This window comes from Leptonotus elevatus, chromosome 13 (genome assembly GCF_054856555.1).
Source record: "Leptonotus elevatus isolate MCC_2025b chromosome 13, RoL_Lele_1.0, whole genome shotgun sequence".
Classification (NCBI taxonomy): Eukaryota; Metazoa; Chordata; class Actinopteri; order Syngnathiformes; family Syngnathidae; genus Leptonotus; species Leptonotus elevatus.
Window position 1 is genome coordinate 859475 of NC_141251.1, and position 23412 is coordinate 882886.

General features: G+C 43.1%; 2 protein-coding genes across 10 annotated transcripts in view; one reads left to right on the plus strand and one right to left on the minus strand.

The window, feature by feature from the left end:
* gfra1a (gdnf family receptor alpha 1a) overlaps nt 1–15871 on the minus strand; it is a 49988-nt gene extending 34117 nt beyond the window's left edge. The window contains exons 1-3 of one of the 2 annotated variants that reach the window (XM_086092474.1): nt 15462–15871; nt 13597–13890; nt 10507–10587 (exon numbers count right to left, since the gene is read on the minus strand). In XM_086092474.1, the coding sequence (XP_085948600.1) occupies nt 10507–10587; nt 13597–13890; nt 15462–15501 (415 nt within the window). In that variant the 5' untranslated portion in view covers nt 15502–15871. The remainder of the gene's footprint in view (nt 1–10506; nt 10588–13596; nt 13891–15461) is intronic. The other variant, XM_086092475.1, reaches the window with a different exon arrangement.
* LOC147163386 (coiled-coil domain-containing protein 172-like) overlaps nt 1–23412 on the plus strand; it is a 194031-nt gene that overhangs the window by 23924 nt on the left and 146695 nt on the right. For 6 of the 8 annotated variants that reach the window (XM_086092481.1, XM_086092479.1, XM_086092484.1 and 3 more), the window contains 6 exons: nt 17734–17829; nt 18057–18142; nt 19562–19678; nt 19764–19923; nt 20678–20779; nt 20849–20945. In XM_086092481.1, the coding sequence (XP_085948607.1) occupies nt 17751–17829; nt 18057–18142; nt 19562–19678; nt 19764–19923; nt 20678–20779; nt 20849–20945 (641 nt within the window). In that variant the 5' untranslated portion in view covers nt 17734–17750. Of the gene's footprint in view, nt 1–17063; nt 17111–17507; nt 17654–17733; nt 17830–18056; nt 18143–19561; nt 19679–19763; nt 19924–20677; nt 20780–20848; nt 20946–23412 lie in introns of those variants that run through there. The other 2 variants (XM_086092478.1, XM_086092482.1) reach the window with 2 other exon arrangements.

Genomic DNA, 23412 nt, shown 5'->3' on the forward strand with positions numbered 1-23412 from the left:
TTTCAGTTTTTGGGAATAATGCTATTTTCGTGATTTTTGAAATAATAGTTTTTTTTGTCATTATTAAAAAAATATATTTTACAAAAAAGAGATAAATATTCAAAACAACAATAAAAAACGGAAAAAAATATTCTGAAAAATAATAAACAAATTATTCCAAAAAGCTGCAAAAAAAGAAAAACAAAAAATTACATATTTCAGAAAACAGAAAAACATATTCCATGAAACTGAAGGGGGAAAATAACATTGAGGAAAAACAGAAGAACAAAAATTCTAAAAAAAAAAAAAATCAGAAGCTTAAATAATAATAATCATAAAAACACCCCCCAAAAATACTCAGAAAAGGTGAAGTGAATGCTTGGTTAAAAAAAAAAAAAAGCCTGCGTACTGTGTTGGCTGATTTAAAGTTGTTTGTGGGTCTACTCATCGTCTGCCCAATTTTATGTTGCAAAGACGAACTGGCTTCTTTTCAACAAATTCCAGAGGGCGGTGTCAAGGGTCAACAAACTCGGCTGCAGCTTTCCGCCCACACGCAATAACGAAAACTCAATCTTTTGCTAAGTTGTCCATTTCAAATTTGGTATAGGAATCGGACAACATTTCTCAGACAACTTTGTTTCTGAGGGACTCCTACAAATGGGCAAAATGAAATGAAGAGACATTTTTACCAGGACGAAAACGCCTGCCAAGAGTTTTTGCATCCGGGAAAGGACAGAAAATGGAGACAAATTTGGCCCGAGAGCAACAACAACAACATAGAAAGAAAAAAAGCATTCCAAGGGGGCTCTAAATCTCCAGAGAGGGAATAACGGCTCCGGCTCGGGCAGCAAAACTATTTCAGGAGTAAAAAAAGAAGTCGTTTCCAAACTAATTCCATCCGGCGACACTTTCACGAGCTTTTCCTTAAACGAGAGCCTGATGGGCTCAAGCATTCCAACTGGATAATCGCGTTTTTAATACCTGCTGCTAATAATTTGCGGACATGGCGCATTGCTTCCCTTTCCTGACTGCGGCGGTAAACATCTCCATGGCAACAGGGCCGGACCAATCCCGGATGACGGACAGCTTCATGAGAAAAGTGTGAAGTAGACCGCAGAGACTTGTTCCGCAAAGCACAAAATGTAAAAAGCTGCCGCTGATCATTTGGATTGCCAACACGTTGCGGGCGGCTAACAAACGCTCGGCTGGTCGCGCGCTCTCCCACGAAACTCACGAAACTTCAACGCCTTCACTCAGTCATCATCATTTTCAGAATGTCGTGAACGCACTTTGATGGGCCATTTTCATGTCATTTGGTCAATAGTGGGGAAGACATCATTCTTTGAATTTTATTTTGGAAAGCAATTCATTTGACTGATTTGCGTATTTGAACTGTTACACTTTTGTGTCCCAAATGAAATATCATGATTTGCAACATGTTTTCAGACGATGCGATACCATTTTTGGCTCGTATGTGAGTTTTCTCACACGAATGCATCCTAGCGTTTTAAGATTATTATTATTTTTTTTTTTGTGCTTCTTTTGCAAATGGTCCTGTCGTTAAGGCCACTGGAGGGAGCCTCAAGATGCTCCGAGGTGGCAAATCCCGGTAGAAAGTAAAAAGCCTGCCACAGTTTGGCTTTAGCCCCTTGTGCTAGCTAGCTAGCTAGCTAGCTAGCTCTCCAGCAGGTAACCCAACACCCGGGGCTAAAGCCAAACTGTGGCAGGCTTTTTACTTTCTGGATCTGGATTTGCCACCCCTGATTGAGGTTGCTGCAATGCACCAGAGAGATCTCTCATCGGAAGAGCGAAAATGTGGCAGCCATTTTGCATTCACACAAGAGCAGACAGCAAAACGGATAGCGTGATTTCTGAGCTACGTACGAATTTGTATAAAGACAAAAGTGCAACGGCTTCAATGAGTAGTTCGGATTATTTATGAACTTGTAACTGCAGAGCTTGAAGGTAAATTGCGCAACTCGCGCGCTTGCTTTGAAGCTTTTTGCGTCTTCACCGTTATGCAACGTTTGCCATGTTTGCTCTGTCAGTGGGTCTTAACAACAAAGATCAAATCGAGATGCTGTCTTTCTTGGGGTCAAATACTTTTGCGCTAAAAACAGATGGGTCAAAAATAAGCTAACATAGGTCAATAAGGGATCGAGCTGCTACTTGTGGTCAATTTCAGACAACCATTTTTTTTAAAGGTTATTTTGTACGAAAAAATCCATTTTGGGGTTTTTGCACAAAAGGACACATTTTTAGGGGTTGTGTTGTGCAAAATAATCCAGGAAGTCCTGTCAAAAACTCTAGTGGACCGGTCCATTTTTGACCGAAAATAGATTTCCCTTGTAGTTCTGCTGAAGCCATTTTAAAAGGTGAGCGTTACAAAGCACGGTTAATATTGATTGACACGTGCCGGGTCAGTCAGGAGTGCTTCGCAAAAGCACGCTTTTGGCAATCACGTCATCGCATTACGCAAAATCGCAATTTCGATCAGAAAACCATCGATTGAAAATCGGCCCCACCGGTTGCCGATCACTGAGTTACATCCTCCGTAACAGCGACCGCAGCCATTTGCAAATCTGCTGACGCCTCCTCTCCCGCATCAGCGCCGCATGGCTGCTTGTATGTCCGAAAAAAAACAAAAAACAAAGAGAGGAATGGCGGAGAGACAAGGTCGGCGAAAGCCAATCCCAACGGGGTCGCTTCTTCCTCCGCCGGCCAGACAACGGCAGGCCGCGCACGTCCGTCACGGGCCCGAGCGACTAAAGAATAGAAATTGCCTTGGAAGCTTTCGTGGGGGCGGAAAAAAAGAAAGGGAGAAAAATCAATGGATGGTTGTCGGCACAACCTCAAGTTTCCAATCTAACACGACGCGCTATTGATTGAGCCGGGACCGGAGCAGACCGACTCGGACGAGGCGCCACATGCGCTACGGGGACACCAGAGTGACAAAGACGTCACATCGGATGGTCCACAAAACGGTTCAACATATGCAAAATACTTCCGAAAAATAACATTAAAAAAAACACAAAAAACATCGACTGACAACGAAGTCAGTTCATGTTCAAGCATACAAATGCAACACCAAGAACTCGAGAGCATTTTTGTTTTCCTTCCTTCAAATAAATGTTCGAAATGAATTTAGGATTAGTGGTTTGACATTAAGAAATCTTAAACATTTTTTTATTTTACAAAAATCAGATTTTTGATTTTAATCGAATTTTTCCATTGTTCTTGGATAAAGCTAATAACAATCAAAAAGGTTTTTCTTCTCCAAATCAATTTGTTTGTTTTTTATACAAACTGATTCTGTAGATTGATTTAGTATTAGTGATATATGTGTTATATATATATATATACACACAACAACTTTTTAATAATCTGTTTGCTGATTGTAATCATTTTTTTCTCAAATCAACAAAACCACAAAAACAAATAATTAATAAATGTTTTTTTTAATACATTTGATTGATGGATTTATAATTCAAGATTAGCCTTAAAAAATCTTTTTTCTCACAAAAATGCAATTAAAGCTGAAGTCTAGGCCGTTTTTGTGGTGACCCCAAAGATCAACAATTTCAGCACCCTTAATGACTTTCTGTGAAATCAAATCAAGCATTGCATTGCAAATCTTGTGTCGCAACGCGACATCCAGAAAGCTCGACCGGCGAGTCCAAATCACACTCGGGAGGCGAAATTAGTCATCGACGTTTGCTGAGACGATCACAAAGACAAAGAAAACAAAAGCAAATCTTTTCAACGTTCCTCAGACCCAAGCTGTCCAATCGCCAATTATTTGTAGCAAAGATCGACGGTTCGAGCCGACTCTGCGATATTCAACCCCGCGTTGAAAACCGCACATTTGGCCCATTAGCAGCGCAACCCGAGCCGACCGGCGGGCGGCAAATAAATGCGCCTGCACGCGCTAATCGCTACTGCAACGTGCAACGTGTCACATCTGTCATTTTCTTCCTTCTCTACTTTCAGTTAATTTACTCTCGCTCGGAGAGCAGTCGTAAGTAGCAGGATTGCAAAATTAGAGCATCCGCCCCCGCCGGACCCCTCGCCCCCCCCCCCCATCCCCCCCTCACAATACTGTAAAACTGCTCATTTGATTAAGGTCAGCCAGTGGAACAGTGACCAGACAAGACCTTTTGGACAGAAAGGACAGAGAATGTGAAAGCTCAACTTGTAAACAAAGTCGCAAGGTGCAAGGTGCAACTCCCATCAAAGACTCAAAATGTTGTCAGTCAGCCAAGTGTGAATTTCGGAGGGAAAAAAAGTGCGGAAAGATCAGGCAAGATGCTCCTTCACGGAAAAATAAATCCTCTTTCTACCTCGGGAACTCCTCCGCATTTCCCTCCTGACTTTATCTGCCATGAGAACACACGCTCTCGCAACTTTATCTCCACGAATTGGCAGCTGGCAATGCACAAATGTCAAAGGGCCGGGAGGGGGGGGGCTTAGCTCGGGCCCCTCGCAACATTTTCTGCAGCCCACTAAGCAAATAAAGTGTGTCTACTTCAGGTTTCTGACTAAATGGATTTGTTGAAAATATGAACCAAAACTTTGAATTGAAGAATATAAGAGAAACACAGTCGTACATTCTTAATCCTCTGCGTAGAAAAGCTAATATTAAGGCTGTACTAAGGTGAGACTTGTCTCCCTTGTTTAGTACTCATAAACATGAGAGGCTGACATTTTGGGGGGATTCCCATAGCACCAACGTCAACTTTACATCTAATCACGGGATTGAGACAAGACAGGGTGAAAAATTCATGGGAGCGGGCGGGAGCGAGATGATCCAGTAAGGGGGTGAAGGGAAACTCGGACCGATGCCAATGTGTGTGTGTTATTTTTAATGAATCGGAGTCAGAGTCGATCTGAATGGGAACCACACATTTTTATTTGAATTTTCAAGAAATGTGAAAAGAAATCTGAATGGAAACGCTAGAAATTCAAAAAGGACCCAAAGTTTGCAAAAAACAAAAATGACACTTAGAGAGGGTGCATTTTGAAGCGTATCCAAAAAAAAAGAAATTTGGGCTGTGGAAATCGGTTTTGCCAATAACCGCCGGCAAGACCGGATACACGTCGCCCGTTTTGACTGGATATTACGTCACACGTACGTTTGTAGTCCCAAAGCAATGTGGGACGATAACGTAAGGTATGTTTGGGGGGGCGACCAAAGAGAAATCTTTTTGGAATGAATTAAAGAAGCGAATATTTATTTATTTATTTTTCTTCTAAGAGCTCAGTATTGTTCATTCGGAAATGTCATCATCATTGCTCTTTTATTTTTTATTTTTTATTTTTTTGTGTGTGTGGGTGAGTATGTGTATGTGCGTGCGTGCGTACGTGCGTGCGTGCGTGCGTGTATTTGTTAGCTCACCAGAAAACCTATTAGAAAAAATCTCATACCGTCCGAACGGTAGAAGTGAATATTTTCGATGGAAAACAGCAAAAATAACGCTCCGGTTGATCAAGAATTACAAAAGCAAACTCGTACGACGTCATCGCACGGCGCAGTCGCATCCTGGTCTTCTTCGTCTTCTTTTAAATGACTGCTGGATTACATTTCTGTGGTGTAGAGCGCCACCTACAGCGGCGGAGTCCCCTTCTCAATATTGGCAAAAGGAGACCGGATGCAAACGGGCACAAGTCACATGACCATCTTGCGCATTTTCAGTCAATTTGCCGGAAACAATTGGATGGAAACCTGACTGACGGTATTTCCGTTCATCCCGATGGAGAAAGCTGACTTTGACTTGTTGTTGGAAGGCCGCGCGATAACATCTGACGAGCGTGAAAGGCCGCAAAGGATTTTTCTCGCACTTCAGTGAGAAGGACTTCCCGACGGCCCTTCAGCTCCGAACAGACGTTGCCGCGGCGCTTTGCGCGAGGCGATTGAAGTGTCGACACGTCGTCGAGTGGGTGATGCTCCGCTGGCAGCCAACAGGGAGGAGGAGGATGCAGATTAAGGGGTGAGGGGGCGAGACAAACACACTTAACACACACACGCACACGCACACACACGCGCAGGCAGGCAGGCAGCGAACAAGCGAGAAAAAAAAAAAATCAACAACATCCCTAACAAGCCGGGGAAGCGGTTTGTAATTACTGCAGGGATGCTTGTCAAACATGCAGGTTGGAAAATAAATTGCGCCCAAGCACAGGCGGGATTGCTGCTAATCCAAATACCAGCAGGAATTATGGGTGGGGGGGGGGGCATACACACAGACACGTTCATAAATATTGGGACAAGGACTCGACGCTTTCAAATCAGAGATTTCTTATTTTTTTTGTGCAAATGCATTGTCGTCGAACCCGGGTATGACATGACTTGCTTAAGTCTTTTTTGTTTTCAGTCTTCTGACGCAACCCGGCGAATTTGCGCACGAGCGGCAAACAGCCGCAACTTTTTCGAGCGTGTGTCTTGAAGTCACAGAGCACGATTAGGATTTTCCTCAATGCCGTTCAAATCTATTTGGGAAATAAACGGTCATTTATACATTGATTTCAATGATCTCAATAAATAATTGGATTTATTTTTAAACCGTTATATATCGGGTTTAAGTCAAATTAACTTTTTAATCTTAACTGATCCAATTTAAAAAAGATAAACAACTATTATTTTATTCACTACTATTTAAGAAACTTTTATAATTTATTTAGGTTTTATTAATGATCAAACTAAACAGTTGGCTAATTAATTTGAATTGAATTTTAATTAAAACATTAATATGAACTCTTGTTTATGTGTTTGTTCAATCAAAAATGATATTGAAAATTGTAACTAATACAATTTAAAAATGAGATCAAGTATCGTTTTAATGTTGCAATAAACAATTTCATTTATTTTTATTTTTATGGATATACATTCTTTTATAAATTATTTACGAATATTATAAAGGAGTGGTCCATGACTTATAACTTAATTATGAATAATATCATCCAAATGAGAATGAATTTGATCTTTTATTCAATTTTAAGTCAAATTTGAAACGCTCAATCGTGCATTTCTGTAAACGAAGGATTTATTTGTCTCGCTCGTTATTATGAAGAAGTATTTCCTAAACACGTTTCCATCTCGCCGGCCCATGAGCACAAAAGTTTGCACACCCCTGCACTTGGCGTTCCTCCTGCGAAAACGTCCCGTGCGCTTCCTCGCCAAGGTGCCGGAGGAGCTTTTTGCTTTGCGGCGTCCACACAAAGCCAAAGTCAGCGGCAAGATTCTTAAGTGGCACTTTTAGGAAGCTCTAATGTCAATCGCATCCGTTGGCACGCGGCTGGCCGCTGCCCAGACGCTCCATTATGTCACTTTTTCAGCCTGGCTTTGACATTTCTCTCTCATACTTCTTGTAAAGAGATTTTCTTTTAAAAGGCTCTTTGGCGGGCGCAACCGAGCGCCCCGCATGGTTTTCAATCTGGCCGTCTTCTTGGCAGGAACGGGAAATGCGCGCCATTGCCTCAACGGGCTGCCGGAGGAATCAAAGCAGACTAAACAGGACAAGGAACTCGGCGCGAAGCAGCTTTCAACTAAAGACATGACATGCACGCCACAATGAATTCAGGCCCGACTAGTTTGCTGCCTCAACAGACTGCCGTATCAATGGGGGGGGAACACCAAGAGGAAGAATTGCAACTACACACATTGCAGCAACGCGAGAATTAATTCCAGGCCCGACTGCCTGACCTCATTGAAGTACGTCAACAAACCAAAAGTACAATTCATTCAGACCCGAACGAGCATGACTGGGCCCCGTTTGAGCCACACCCACAAAAATCGGGAAAAACCGTTCAAGGCAAAATCTCCACAAATGACGATGACGTTCTCAATCTTCAACAACTATTATTTTCAAATATGTAAAATGTATTTAGAAACAAATCGGACATTTCACTTGACGGCGAAGCGAGGGGAAAAACAATTCATTGTAATTCGGCCTGATCACCCATTTCGACCATTTATTGGCCTGCCATCGTCTCCCATCGTGTGTGGTGAGTTGTGTTGGAGAACACGATAGAAGTGCAACAATTGATCCATTAATCAACAAATTCATTGACAACCATTTTGTCCAAATCTCGTAAAGTCCTCCATTACGCCATATCCAGCCCTTTTTAATGTCCCCTACAAGCAACACAGGTGTTTCCAACAATCAGCTAATCAGCAAGCTTTGCATGAAGCTTGATAACGATCCTCAGCTGTGTTGGCTGAAGGAGACATGGAAAACAGGCTGGATCGGGGTGCTCCAGAACCAATGCTTTGTACTTCCTCATGAAAGGATCAAATGTGACATTTTGCAAAACTCTTGTTTTACTTTGGAAAACAATCAACATTTTGACCGATTTCCCGATCCATGTTACCGACCAAACTAGTAAGTGAATCATACTCAACGTATGTTTTATTTGAACTAAGGAATTAGCGGTTCCGAAAATGGATAGATGGACATTGTTTTTTCCCCCCCCCCGATTCATCGATGAACTGATGACATCATCAAGAGATGACTCGACTGTTAAAATACTCGTTAGCCGTGTGTGTGGCTTCCTCCATGTTGAAAGAGGTTCAAAATGGCTTTGCGCTGCTTCTTATCCTGCCGGCGGGCGCCCACGTGATGATGTCACCCAAACGAGTAGGAGAAGCATTGTTGTTGTTTTTAGGACACCCGAAAAGGACGTCAATGAGGATGAGGATAAGGAGGCCGATTTGACGCGTCTTTGATATGTCGATCTTCGCCTGCGGCGGTGATCGCACGCGCGCACGCACGCACGCCTACAGAGGCAATCTCGAGACGCCAGCGTACATGAGAAGATGATGGCAATATCACAAGATGGCCATGTGCAGCCGCACACGCTTACGACATCAACGGCTCAGTGGCGGCAAATAAAAGACAAATATTTGCTGACGTGATCTTAGTACATTTTTCAGTGTCTGCCATTCATTCATTCATTGATTTTTTTTTATTTTTTATTTTTTATAAAGAGCTCAGTATTGTTTATTCGGAAATATCATCATCAATGCTCTTTATTTTTTTATTTATTTTATTTTTTATTTTTATTTTTATTTTTATTTTTTAATATATATACATTTTTATTTCTTTTTTTGTATGTGCGTGCGTGCGTGCGTGCGTGTATTTGTTAGCTCACCAAAAACCTATTAGAAAAAATCCCATACCGTTCACCTAAACCGAACACCGCCGTCAGGAGACCCGAGGGGACCTTTTTTATTCATTCATTGATATTTCTGATGGCTTTTTTTCATCACGCCCGTTAAACTTCAGAGGATGATGACGTGACGTAAATAGTTTTGTTTGTGGCGTCTATGTTAGCTAACATTTGTTCTTTAACTTGAAAGTGTTTGATTTTGAGCCAAAACATAACAGGAGGGTTAAAAGAAGGAATTGGACGGATTTCAAGTGGAAACCAGGCTACACATTAGGACCGCCTTTCACAGGCTGTTGAGCGCATTCCCAACTCGTGTGGAATTGGCAACATTTGCTTGATCGTCTCTTTTCGATTTGCAATGGATTGTACGTTCCAAAACAACAAAACTTTGAAGTTTCAGGCGATTACAATTTTGAATCGTAATTAATCATATGACTTGGATGTTAACTCCCGATTAATCGCACATTTTATATCAGTTCTAAATGTACAATAACATATTTTTTCCTAAATTTTCATACTTTTGTTAGTGGGAACAAATTTTATACGAATAGAAATATGGCTGCAACTTTATTGATACAGTCAATTCATAATAATTCATAAAATTGAGGACTGTGATATTGATTTGAGTTGAGGTGATTTTTCTGCCACTAGATGGCATAATTGCATTTGTAAAATGTTGGTGACAGCTCAGTGCATTTTTCTTTTCCCATTCAGAGCTATCGAACCTTTAACATGAAGTAACTTCTAAGTAAATTCTGCACATTTTTAAAATGATCAAATACAACTTGACCTCCAGTCTCCACCAATATATGCAATATTATATTCCTTTTGACGAGGACATGTTTTGTGCATAGCGACTGGAATTCCCCCCGTAAGGGGCGGTCATGAATCGGCGTTCAAAAAACGAGTGGCGTTAAACTCAAAAAGAACACCCTCATTTTGACAGCCCTACTTTAAAGTGATAACATGTAGCGTTCCTAGTAACCCTCCATTATGAGTAAGTCATGATCGCTAACGCCGGCTAGCTTACAAGCAGTTTCAACACGGCGATTCCCTCTTTAAGGAAACAACCGGAAAGAAAGAAGAGTTGAGTTGAGAATCGGCCCGTAGAGCATCGGAGCACTTTGCCATCGCTGCTCGTCCCCCACAAGACCGAGCGACGCTGTTATCGCAACAACCTTCACTGCTCAATGAGACTCAGACGTTTTAGCGCCACCATGCGGGATCGCTTCCATGCGGCGTGGCCGGGTAGCGGTGAGGAAGAGGGGGACGAGGAGGATTCGAAGGGGGAGGGGGCCGATAAACGCCGGGCGAGCTCTCAGAGCCGCCGGCGACGGCGCCAAAGGTATCGGATGCACTCACCGAGGATGGGGGCCAGGCGGAAAATGTCCGCCAAGCGACTGTTGACGGGCTCGTAGGGAGAATCCTCCAGGAAGTCGTTACCTGCCGGGAAGAACAACAAGTTACAGGTGCGACGAAGACGCTCGTCATTCGGCGCAACGCGTCGCGTGGCGCGCAAGCGTTCGGTCTTGACGGAGGGAAAAGAAAAGAAACGCTCAGCCCGACTCGGATATTTGACTTCCGCTATGCGCCAATGGAAAGTACAGAGACAATAAGAAGACAAGCGGCAGCAGAAATACAGAGAGAGACGCAGAGAAAGACCGAACGGCCGGCAGACGGACCGAATCGACCGTCGTGTGTTTTCTTTATCATTGTCATTGTCGAGGAAAAGAAGAAAGCGGGCGGGCAAATATGTGCAATATGAATTGAATTCATGTATAACGGAACGTATGGTGTGGCACAGGGTTCAATTCTAGGGCCTGGGCTGTTTTCGTTGTATCTGCTGCCGCTGGGTTGTATCTTAAAAACTCCTTTAATGCCAAACGTTATCCAAAAAAATAGCTTTTCGGATTTTGAGCATTTTCACTCGTCTTTCAAGGCAAACAGAAAATTGTGTGCTTTGACGACATAAACATGAAAGATCGCGTTCCGTTCTTTAGTTAGAAAAAAAGGACGTTTCTACCTTATTCCGTTCTTTCGTAATCACCGATCATTTGAGTGACTTTGAGGGAAAATTGAAGGAGAAAACAAACTTTTTTGTGAAAAAATACATTTTCTGCTTCATTCACGTCATCCTTGAAAATGTTCTATTTCCTCAGATTCGTCATGTTTCATTGTGATTTCATACTGCTGGGAGCCCATGAAAAAGAGATACAATGCTGCCATCTGCTGGCCAGAATGAGTGGCTGTTTTTGATTTCACAATCCCATTGACCAGGCAGCGCTGCACAACACGTTGCACTGGCCATTGAAAAAAAAAAAGAAGAAGTCAATTCACGTTTTTGGCGGCATTTATTGGGATTTTAGTACACGTCATTAAACTAAATTAAATTTTGCGATAAAAAAAGTTACGAACAACGGCAAGTGGTCGTGATTTGTATTTTTCAACGGCCCCCGAATCCCCCCCCAACCTTCATGGTTGAAGAAGTTGCTGGTCGGCCAACCAACACGTCCGTGGCGCGCACAACGTTGGGGTCCGCCGCCAATAGCAAAATGTGAGCTGCCTGATGCTTACGCTTTTTACATATTCTACAAAATATTAGTAGTACATTTTGTAAATATTAGGGATGTGCATCTCTCCACCAAAAAACAATTTCATCAACTTTTCGATGCGTGGTTCGAAGGTGGAACGATTTGTTGCGTTTTCAGCTGGCAGACTTTTTGTTGTCATTTCACAGACGACAGAATGAACTTGTCCGTTTTGCAAATGTGCCGTTTTCTTTGAAAATCTCTCCCATGAAAGGCATTTTGAAACATGGATTCAGAAAAGAACATTCTGGTTCAAGCCGGTTTTTGTTCCACTCTAATAAATATGATGACGTATCGCAATCTACGGACTGTTGCGCAATCCAAATAAAATACAAAAAATGTGAACGCGTGACTTGGCGCTGGAACACGCCGACATGTCTTGTGTGCATGTTGGCGTGTTGTTTCTGACTGCGGTGCGTGTGACGCGCTGATGTGGGTCAGTCGATATCGGGCCCGCGTGGCCCGCGTGGCCCGCGTGGCCCGCGTGGCCCGCGTGGCCCGCGTGGCCCGCGTGGCCCGCGTGGCCCGCGGCCACACGCTTGATTAGGCAGGTTGCTCAGTGGCCTCGCGCAACTGGACGGACGGGATGGAGTTTACTGTCCGACTCGCCCTCCGTGCCGCCCTTCCCCCCCCGACACACACACAAATACCCCCCCCCCCTTTTTTTTGTTCCCTGGTGCAGCCTTTAAGCTGGAAGCGGCCAGCATTGAGGGCCTTCAAGCTTCATTATGTCCGCAGAAAGCGACTGCGGAGGTCAAAGGGCGTCTCGCCTCGGCAGGACGGCGTAAAATGGGGCGAGGGGGGTCGATTTTTGAAGGGAGGCCGAGCGATTGGTCATGATCGCACTGGACTGCTCGTGGATACGAAGCCCTGTGCTACTTTTGGACTTTCCCGCTTTTAACTGAGGCTGTCCTTGAAATACAGTTGCTGATTTTTGTTTTTTCAAAATAGTTGATTTTTTTGTTTGTTTTTTTACTCACTTTGCTTATATTGCTTTGTCGTTCGGTAATTGTTGTTTGTTTTGACTCGTGCTGAATGCTGGCAATGTACTTTTTTAATCTACAGCGGCGCCTTGAGACACAGGTGACGTGACTTGGGAGATTTTCGAGGTACGAGTTGTCGTTCGGTCTGTTTCATTGCTTTGACTTGTGAGCACTGACTTGAGATATGAGCTCTAAATGTTGGCAGTGAACGAATGGAAAAATGACTGTGGCGCTTTGAGAAATGAGTGACTTAGGAGTTTTTCGAGGTACGAGCTGTCGTTCGGTCCATTTTTTGTTGTTGCTTCTACTTGTGAGCACCGCCTTGAGATATGAGCGCTGAATGCTGGCAGTGAACTCAATTCACATGACAACAAGCAGCAGTTTGGCAGCTACAATTATTGCAGGATTTTGGGAAAAAAACAAATTTTTTCAACCCGTTGACTCCCTCTCCCAGTTTAAATTAAATCAAACTCAACAGAGCACGCAGGAAATGCACGTTTTATATTTAAAACAACCGCACATTGTAGCTTTAGCCTGAGGGGAGTCTCCTTAGCTAAATGCTAACACAGAAGCGGAAACACCACAGATGGGCTAACAAATAGCATGTGTGTAGCGGTGTTGTTCTCCTGCTATATAAATAAAGATGACTTGACTTAAGCGAAAGATATTTGAACAAAAACGGTGCGCAACACATGTTGACAGACACCGAAGCAGGATTTAGAGTCGTATATTCATCACCGTCTGCAACCAAGCGCTAATATTAGTGTTCCGCACTGAGGAGCTGTGAGCGCGCAGTTGAGCCCGCCTCCATGAGCGAGTAATAATGCGTCATGTTGGACTCGCGGACACGGGCTGCACGCCATGCGGACTGCCAGACGCACCTTGTAAGGTCTGGTAGATGCCCCAGTAGATGCGCAGGCAGTTCTTCTCCTTCTTCATGCCTCTCTTGCAGCGGCAGCTGTAGAGCGGACTGCGCTTGAGCGCGTCCACGGCGCTGCGGCACTCGTCCTGAGCGTCGCGCCGCGCCACGCCGCTGAAGTTGCCCTCCTTGGCGCCGCACTGCCGCATGGTCCGGTACTTGCTGCTGCACGACGCCTCCTTCAGGCACTGCTCGCTGGCCCGCACGCAGTCCATGCGCGACGCCCGCCCGCCCTCCTCGGACCCGTGCAGTCCATCTGGAAAGACCAAGGGGCACTTTATTAGGGACACCCGAGGCCTTATTGTTGTGCTGCGTACGTCATGATGCACATTGGTCGGCTCACTTAACTGCGAGAAATTTTCTCATTTTTGTTCTTAACGAAAATCTGCAAGGAAATGACGTCCACGTAAAAAGATTTGTAATTGCCTCTAGATTTCACAAGAGGGCGCCAAAGCACTTGTTTTCTATTAGCAATAGATGACTTAATCAAGCCCCTCCCCTTATTGAACAAAATACGTGTCTGGCACAAAAATACCATCAAATGGAGCCAAAGCAATTCAAGTTGTAGCGATGAATCGATGAATCAACAACTAATGATGAACCGATTATGAAAACAATTGATCGTTAAGATCGTTAAATGTCAGCTTTTCAACAGTAATTGTTCTCCGATTTCTGTCGTCCTCCTTGAAAACTGACTGATTATGTTTTATGAAAAAAAGACATTGACAAACATCTGCTTTGACTTTGGTAAACGATTAACAACGTTAGTGTTGATTTTCTGATGGATGCTGCGGACCAAACCAGTAACTGAATCATATGGATTTAGGTTTTGGGTTTTTTCTGCACTGTCAATATGAAATAATGTCCTGTTTTTCAATAAAGGTATTGAAATGGGTATTTGATTAAAAAAAAAAATCAAATTCTTCATTTAATTGAAAGAATAATCCGCATATTAATGAACTCACACACTGCCAGCCCAGTAAAAATGGACGTCGATAGCCGTCAATGGCAGTGAATGTGTTAAAATAAAGGTTATGTGCAGACCTCGTCCAAATATGTTTTGGACAAAATATTGATATTGTTACGTATTGCTGTCTATAATTATACTTTAAAATATTCTGGTTACATTATTTCGCTCAATAAAATCCTTAAAATATGACAAATAAGTCTCAGTATCAGCATTATTCACTTTACTGTCATAAAATGTTTTGTACAAGTCTTTGTGAAACGGTTCATCTCCATAAAAGCGTCAACATATTACAAAACACCTCTCAACGTTTTTTTGGTTTGTTTGTTTTTGAAATGGTACATTCAGAACAACAGCGACAACAGCTTAAAAACCTTTTCCCCCCCAATATTGTAAGATTTCACATCACAGTCTTGCCACGTTATCAATATTGCCTGCATGCATCATTTACTGTAACGACACATTTTGTGTCAAGTCCTGTGCGAGCGCTGATCTTTTTATCTCTCGTGATCTCGTAAAGGTCAAAACACTCCGAAACACTTCGCATCCGTATGGCAGCAAAATGATGATGCGGCTATTGGCAAAAACATGCAAGTTGCGGTTCTATGAAGTGAGAAAACGGCGCAAGTTTTCCCCATCAAATATTACCAGTGAATTTACAAGGCCACGATCTGAGTATTCAAACTTCTCTGGAGAAAAGTTGACCATCCGGAAAAGGCAAACAAGATGTTGGCTGACTTTCTCTTTCTGACGTCGCGCTTCATTTGGACCCTCGGAAGAACGAACCGAGCCTGAAACCGGCTTCACAGCCCAGACGGGAAAAACCACGATAAAGCCGGACAGAAAGAGGTGCTATGTACCTAAAAGAGGCAGAAGAAGACAGAGTCCAGCGAGCATCATCCTCTCCTCACGCGCGACAACAAAAAACAGCCTCGTCGGAAGAAAATGCGCAAAGTTGGCCTCACTTTAAATCCACGGGAAGGAATTCCATGGCCGCGCATTCAAAACACAAAAAAGCAGAAAGAAAGGGGGGAAGAAACAAACTGCACTTGTTGGAAGCAAGTCCCGCTGGAAAAGCTGCGCGAGTCCTTGTGCTCGTGCGGCGGGATGCTCGCGAACGTCTGAGCACGCAAGTGGCGCATCGAGCAGCAAGAGCGCGCCAGCTTCCCCCTCAAGTGCGCGACCGCCAATGCACGCGGCGCGCGCAACATCAACAAGAAGCACAAGAAGAAGAAGAAGAGGAAGAAGAAGAAGAAGAAGAAGAAGAGCCGCCGCCAGCGCGACCTTCGTGGCCGTGTTACGAGCACAAATACACATTTGTCCTTAATGAGCATCGCGGGTCCCAGCGCGCGCCGAATGCCGAGGAATCTTTTCTTTCTTTCTTCCAAAGTATCATTTCTGCACTCTAAGGACTATTCGGAGCATTTATGAAGTGTTTCATTATGTTCCCTCATTTGCGCACCTATTAAAACAAAAATACACAGCAGAGTTGTATTTGTGATAAAGTAGTTGGAAGTTATTTTTTTGCTTGTAATTGGACATCTTTCAGCTGCAGGATTATCATATTACAAACCATGAAGGCACACACATGCCATATAGCTATCATATCGTTCACATGATATAGCATGCATAACGAGGTCAATATGGATATTTATAGACAATATAAGCGGTGCAAAATAAACGCTTTCCAAAGCAGCAGGTCGTAAGCCAGCGGATACTGGCGCCATCTCGCGATTGTTTGAGGTAAAGCACCCTGACAAGATCTCAAGGCGAGGTAACAAATAACAAAGCATCCGTCAATAAAAGCGTATTATTTAATTTGGAAAAACGAAATATCTTGTTTTTCTGACTAAAATGTTCTTTTATACTGAATGGTTCATATAAGAGAATATAAATATATACATATTTGTTCTGTTAATTTTTTAAATACCCAACACCGTTCTATAGATTTTTTTTTAACGACAGAAAATATATATTAGAGGAAATAAAACAGAAAATGTTTTCAAAAACACATAAAACAAGAAATAAAAAACAATACTGGAAAATAATAAAAATAAAGCCCTTTAATAAACACCGTTAAATCAATGCAAATATTACTTGACTCTTCAACGTAACCCCGGATTTATAAGAGCAAACTTTAATAAATATAGCTTTTAAAATGCATAGCAGAGCATAAGAAATGTCAGTAACTGAGCTGAGAAAGTCGTAAAACTATTAAATGCACCACTCCATTAGTAAACCTCATGAGAGAGAAAAATCCAAGCTGCGATGCATGACAAATCTTACAAATAACAACAAGATACACAACCTTGTGACGAACTTACAAATAGCGACAAATGAATTATTTTCTCGTGCACTTAGAGCATACTGGTGTCCCTAATAAAGCGTCCCGAGTCGACTGAAGGAAGGGGGCATTATTTGGCAGGAAGTTCCGGTGCCACAACGTGCAAATGATCCATAAAATGGCCACACCCACAAACAAGATACTCTGGGATTGTTTGCGGCAGCGGTGAGTTACATGTCACACAATAACAATAGTAACTGTGAAACTTGGGGCATGAAAAACCCACATTCCTTGAAGTTTAATGATGTTTTAGCGATGACTGGGAGGCTTTAAAAGTTGAACGTGTTCGCGAGTCCCCGAAACGGAAGTTTGCCTGACAGGCGACCATTGCCGACCAATGGAGGAGCAACAAGCTGTTGTAATGTTGCTAAGGCGTTTAGCTTCTTAGCTTCTTAGCTTCTCACATTGGCCAATATTCACGTCAATCAAAAGTGGTACAAGCACTAGCTGACTTACATTGGTTTAAAAAGAAAAATCTATTCTAATTGTGTCTAATGGGGTATTTGCCATGGAGGAGGCGGTACTTCAGACTTCCTGGTTTTCACATATCAGCTTTGTTTCCGCTTCCTGTTTGCGACGTGTGGGCTAACATTGGGTCTTTTTGACAACTCCTGCTGGAAATACTGTGATTTGTTGTGCATGGACTTGGTCAATACAAAAAATGTCAAAATGTTGGTTTAAGTGTGTTGTTTTATGTCATCATTAGTGGTATGTGATAAAACATGAACTGCAGATCAACCGTTAGCTGCTAACGTTTATTGAAAGGGATTTTCTTCTCATGTCTTCAGACTTCCACACATCCACGATGAGTTTGGACAAACTCTTTCACCAAATCCTCCTGGCAGAACAACACTTTAGTGCGCAGACTCAAAAAATTAAAGAAGGTGGGTCTTGTACTTTCCTCATTGTGGATACATTATTTAAATGGACTCTCTCAGTTGCTAAATGCTAGCCTTGTTAGCATAGTGGGGTTACAGTCTGTTTGCAGTCTGTTTTTTTTTGTTTTTAACAGTGGGTTAAAATCTCTGAAGACACACACACATGTATCGTCTATCATAAAAAAAAAAATTCAGTACAATGTCATATTGGATTGTTTCCATGTTTGTAACAGTGCAAGCAGCCATCGTCAGTTGCAACTCTCATTTGAAAGCTGCCACTGAAAAATACCAGAAGACCACAGAAGAACTTGACGTGAAGGTGAGCAACGCTTAAGAAAAAACATTGATCAAATTAGCGTTCAAAGTTGCAATTCATTTGAGGAAAAGTGATGAGGAACAGAATATAAAACCGAAAAATGCGTTTCTGCTTGACGAGCGAGTACGTACGCTGTCAAGTGACGCGTCGGCACAAATCAGGCATTTTGGCATATTGATGATCTGATCCACTTTATGATTTCAAACACTTAATCTCTCCCGTTTGTTAGATGAGCGCGGCAGCGGATCAATGGCGAGTGCCGACGCCAGATCGATGCCTAATTTCCACCGGATAACATTAGCCAGCGCCGGTAGCGCACGCCTGAGATGCCATCATGCCACGTTCCACACCGGCTCGCTTGAGCGACTCCTTCCTGGGTGGGCGCGGCAAATCGGCAAATTCTCCAGTGCCATGTGCGTGAACAACATCTGAAAAACGTGTAATATTGTTCGTTTTAACTGGAATAGATACCATTTGTTATGGGAAAAAAAAATAGAACTATATTCTTGAAAAAGAAATGTGCCCTTTGTTTTAAAAAAAGCTAGAGCTGTCAAACGATAACATTTCAGATTAATTACATTTTAGAATTTTGATTCATCACAATCAATGCGATCATTTTTTGTGATTAATTAATTAACGCTTTAGCTTTGACAGTACTAAAAAAAAAAAACCTGCAAAAATATTCTAAAGGAAAAAATAGTATTTGTGACGATCTGTCACAATCATATCGCACCTTTTAACTGGCCCAAAAATAGTCCATTAATCTGATAATTGATTAGTGGCCGATTAATCGATGAATTGTTGCACCTGTAGTTCATAATGTTTATTTTATTGGCAGGCCTGTTCCTATATATATATATATATATATATATATATAGGTATGATTGTTTTTTCCCCAATGATACCAATTTGTTGCAAAAGATTTTGTGGACCTCTGCAACGGCAAGTTTGAGAACCGCTTTTGTTTCAGATGATGCGATGCCGTCCTGTATGACCGTACAAGCAGCGATACAAACGCTCTGCTTTTGTGACGGATGAGTAAAGTTGACCCGGGGAAACTCTTTCAAGAGCCTCTTACTGGAACAACACGGCAGTGTTGTCACGCACTGCGAGGAGATAAACGGCATCACGCTGAGTTGCGATCATGCGCATACTTCGGCGTCTTGCGTTGGCTTTCATTGAACGTGCGCAGTGCAAATCAGTCTGGAGTTCCTGTTCAGCCATCCAGTGTGACATTCAATCTTTTATTTGCCCTTTTTCTGAAAACGCATCTGCGAGTGAGCACTTCTCAAGAAATTCAAAAGTTCAGAGGTCAAATAAAGTTCGCTTGTAATTTGGTAATTTCGGTTCATCCGGAAATTTCAGGTGAAAGCGGATTATGGCCACTTTTTTGCTCTCTTTCTGGACTGGTTTCTGCTTCAGGGCCAGCAGTTGTCTGCGATGAGGCTGCAGTGGGACTTGATGAAGAAATGCGACGAGCAGATAGCCGAGCGAGCCGAGGATGTTCTCAGCGAGAAGGCCCGCCTCCGAGAACGTCTGGTAGGTCCGTGTCGTGTCATGTGATCAAGTGGGAGTTGAAACCGGTGCGAATGCCCGTATTGTGCTTTTCTGACCTTACAACCAGGCAAGGACGAAGGCAGCGTTTAAAGACGAGGAGCAACAGTTCCTGCGGGAGATCTGGAGCTTCAACGGTGAATTTAGTCTGAGCGCGGGCACAGGGACGAGCAGTCAAACCCGCACGGAGGCCCTCGACCTGGACACGGAGGTCGACGCTTTGTACAAAGGTCATTGGTTAGCCACTCGACGTTATCAATTCATTTGACTTGATTGCTCAGGTCAGAAAGACGTACCTTGACTTACAAGTGCCACTTATTCTTTCGCCAAGCTTGCAACTCAATTGACTGTAGTTGTCTAGCGAATCAACTTGAAATGCATTGAAATGCCATTCAGGCATTCCAGGATCCCCCAAACACCAGCATTTTTTTAGTTGCGTGTTTTTAATAAAGACAAATGACACAAAATATATAATGTCAACTTGTACAACAAAAAGGCAAAAAATGGGACCAAACGGAATCTGACATTTTGCTTGAATGCGAGCAGATTCCTCGCTGGGTTGCATTTGATCGAATTGAATGAATGAATGAATGAATGAATTCGCTCAACCAAAAGCAATTTCAAAGCTTGTTTGCTATCAGGCGCGAAAAGGCAAAGAAAAGAATAACGGCATTGTTGTACTTTTTGTGGTAAGTGAAGGGAAATAAAATGACTGAAATCAGAGATTGGGTTTTTGTGAAAAGAATTTGACATTTTGCTTTCATGCCCGTTTATTCCCCAGCCTTATTAGGCCGTATTTGATCTGTGAATGAATGAGATTTTTGTTTCTGAATAGTCAATGGAGTGCCGCTAAAGAAATGTAAGACTGTCATCATGTTGTCGCTCCCATTCATGTGCACACTTTTTGCACAATGTTTCCTTTCAACGCAAAAATGTCCGAGACGTTCCCAACCCACTTCACACCATGTTCTTTTGTTTTTTCAAAAATGGAGGAGATGATCCAGAAGAACCGTCACATGAGCGACTCGCTGGCGCAGAAGAGGAGTCTCCATCTTGAACTGCAGGCCCTCAAAAGCATACGTGCAGGTCGGCTGCCACCGCGTCGGATGTCCGGTCCGAAAGGAGTCCGACGCGTCACCTCAAATCTGCCTTTAGACTTGGAGCGGCAGCTGAGTGAGGCCAAAAAGAGGACCGCGACTATGCGGGCCCGGGCCGCCGGTCACAAAACGTACCACGACGACGCCGAAGTCATGTGAGTGTTCGAGAAGAAAATGACACACCAACATATGCACACACAAATATTGCGGTTACTTTTGAAAATAAGAGTCACAAATACAGAACCTAAAATAAGAGTGACACATACAGGAACATAGTAACTGCATAGCAACAGACAACTTCATCACAAAAGCATAGCAACTGATGGCATTATTCTAAGGAGTATAGTAACAACATAAAACTTGGTAAATTAAGAGTGGCTAATATAGCTAAAACATCGTCGTTATCATCATAAGGGACATAGTAACCGCTATATATGAAAATAAATAATGCTACAGTTAAAATGAATTGTACAAGAGTTGCAAAAAAAATGCACCTAAATCAATGTTCGAAACAAACAACCAACAATTCAAAATGATTAAATGTACCGAGTTGAATACAACGAAACTGCACTTGGCAAACTACGACGACTACTTAACCAGTTTCAACAGTTGCGTGACAGTTTAGCAAAGGTAGCAATTGGCATAGAAACCGAGTGTGCTGCGATGCTGAATTGCTGGTGAAAGCGAGTCCTCTCTTCCTTCTCGGGGCGTTTGCTTCCTCATGAACGCCGGACATCTCGCCGGCAGCCGCCATCGCTCGTCTCGCGGTAAATACGCTTAACAGCCGCAGCTGCAAATCCATCTTTTTAAAGACGAGTGCAATTAGGCTTCGCTCCTGCTGCCGGCGTCCCGCTGGCCCCGCTTCTTTTGCCAGCAATGTTAAAAAGCCCATTTAGCCGTAATTAAGTTGTCGTTCATGCGGACGCGGCGCTGAGGCCACGCCGTCGAGGCTGTCAAGCCTTTTGACGCCCACTGAATGAGGAGGCGGCGTGCAGGTTGGAGCTTTTAAGCGAGGACGCGTCGCAGAAGGCCACACGCGAGGAATTCAAATAGGACGGAACCGTACGTCAACCAAACAGAAATAAGAATAGACTTTGAATAAAATCCCTTTTTTATTTTTTTTTTAAATGTACAATTCAATTAAAACCAGATCACCTTGAATTCTAAACTGAAACAGTCTTTTGTAAGAGCACAATAAACGCGTACGGAAGGAGGTGGCCTGTGCAGCTGCATTGAAGGTTTCGCCTTCAGTAAGAGTCGGAGCCGGCCGGGCAATGTTTCTTTTGTCCGAAATGCAGAACAACTTTGGCGACGTGACGTGACTTGTCATGTCGACTTCGCTGAATGAATGCGGCTGCTGTTGCCTCTCGGTGCTCTACCAGCTTAAGGTTCCTTTATTTCATGAAGGACGGAAAATCAATGGACTTCCAGGAAGGAAAAAAACAAAAAATGGAATTCTTCATTTTTGCTGCCAATTTAAGTACTTTGCACATTGCACTAATTGTAAAAATATCACAGTTTATTATTTACAATATACCAACATGCAACATCTTCATCAGCTAATTTTTTCAAAATTCAACAAATTTAAGAGCTGGAGTTATTTTTTTCTAATTTTGATGCCATTTATTTCCCTTTTAGAGAAAATGAATATCGACTCCAAATATCGGTTATCGGCGTCCTTGACCACTAATAATTGGTATCGGTATTGGCCCTGAAAAAATATATCTCTAATATCAAAACTGCTGTATCTGTCATATCTCATGTATGTAATCTGTCTTTGCAATATGCTATCATTTATGCGCAGCCGTGTTTTTGTCAACGCTTGATTGGGAGTGACGTGGGTGCCCCGACGAGGAACAAAACTAGGCTGTTTCCTATTGTGTCTTTATCACGCTACCGGCTTTGGCCAACCCCCGGCCATCCCTGAACTGACCCTAAATCACGCATGTGCTTAGCGTGTCCTGTTCATCCATCAGCCTCATTAAAAGCGGGCCCTTCATTACCCCTCCCTGGCCTTATTGGCCCCCCAGGAAGTGCTGAGGATGTGCCTGGGCTCATTCTTATGATCACGAGCCATCAATCCCGCCCCAGGCCCGGCCGCGCTGTCTCTTTAAGAGGCATATTTAACCCCCCGCGTATCGACTGGTGGAAATTGAATGTGTGTCAATTTGAATGAGTGCTGGAGTCGTTCAGAAAGTGTTTTAGTGTGCACATTGTTTCCCCCCTCATAAGGAACAGGATGGAGGATTTGGAGTGTGCGTGCGTTCGTTCGTGTATGGAAACGCCCCCCCCCCCCCCCGCTTACACAAAACACCGCCGCTCGCTGTACAGAAATGTTACATAAACGATGGAAAATGGCAATCTTAAGCGTTAGGGTGTTATTCCGCACAAGATAACGGCGCCCCTGCAAAAATGTTCTTTTATGGCCTCTAAAAGTAAACAAAGGCGGCGCGCCGCCCTTTGCTAAAAAGTGTTTCATTACCTTCCAATTGAAAAGATGGAGGTGCGTAATGTGCTATCGAACCTCCAAACATCTGCTGCTGTGGAGTGAAATGAAATCACACTTTTTTTGTGCCGTTACGAAGAGGCCGCTTTCCTTCTCATTTCCAATATTCCATTAGC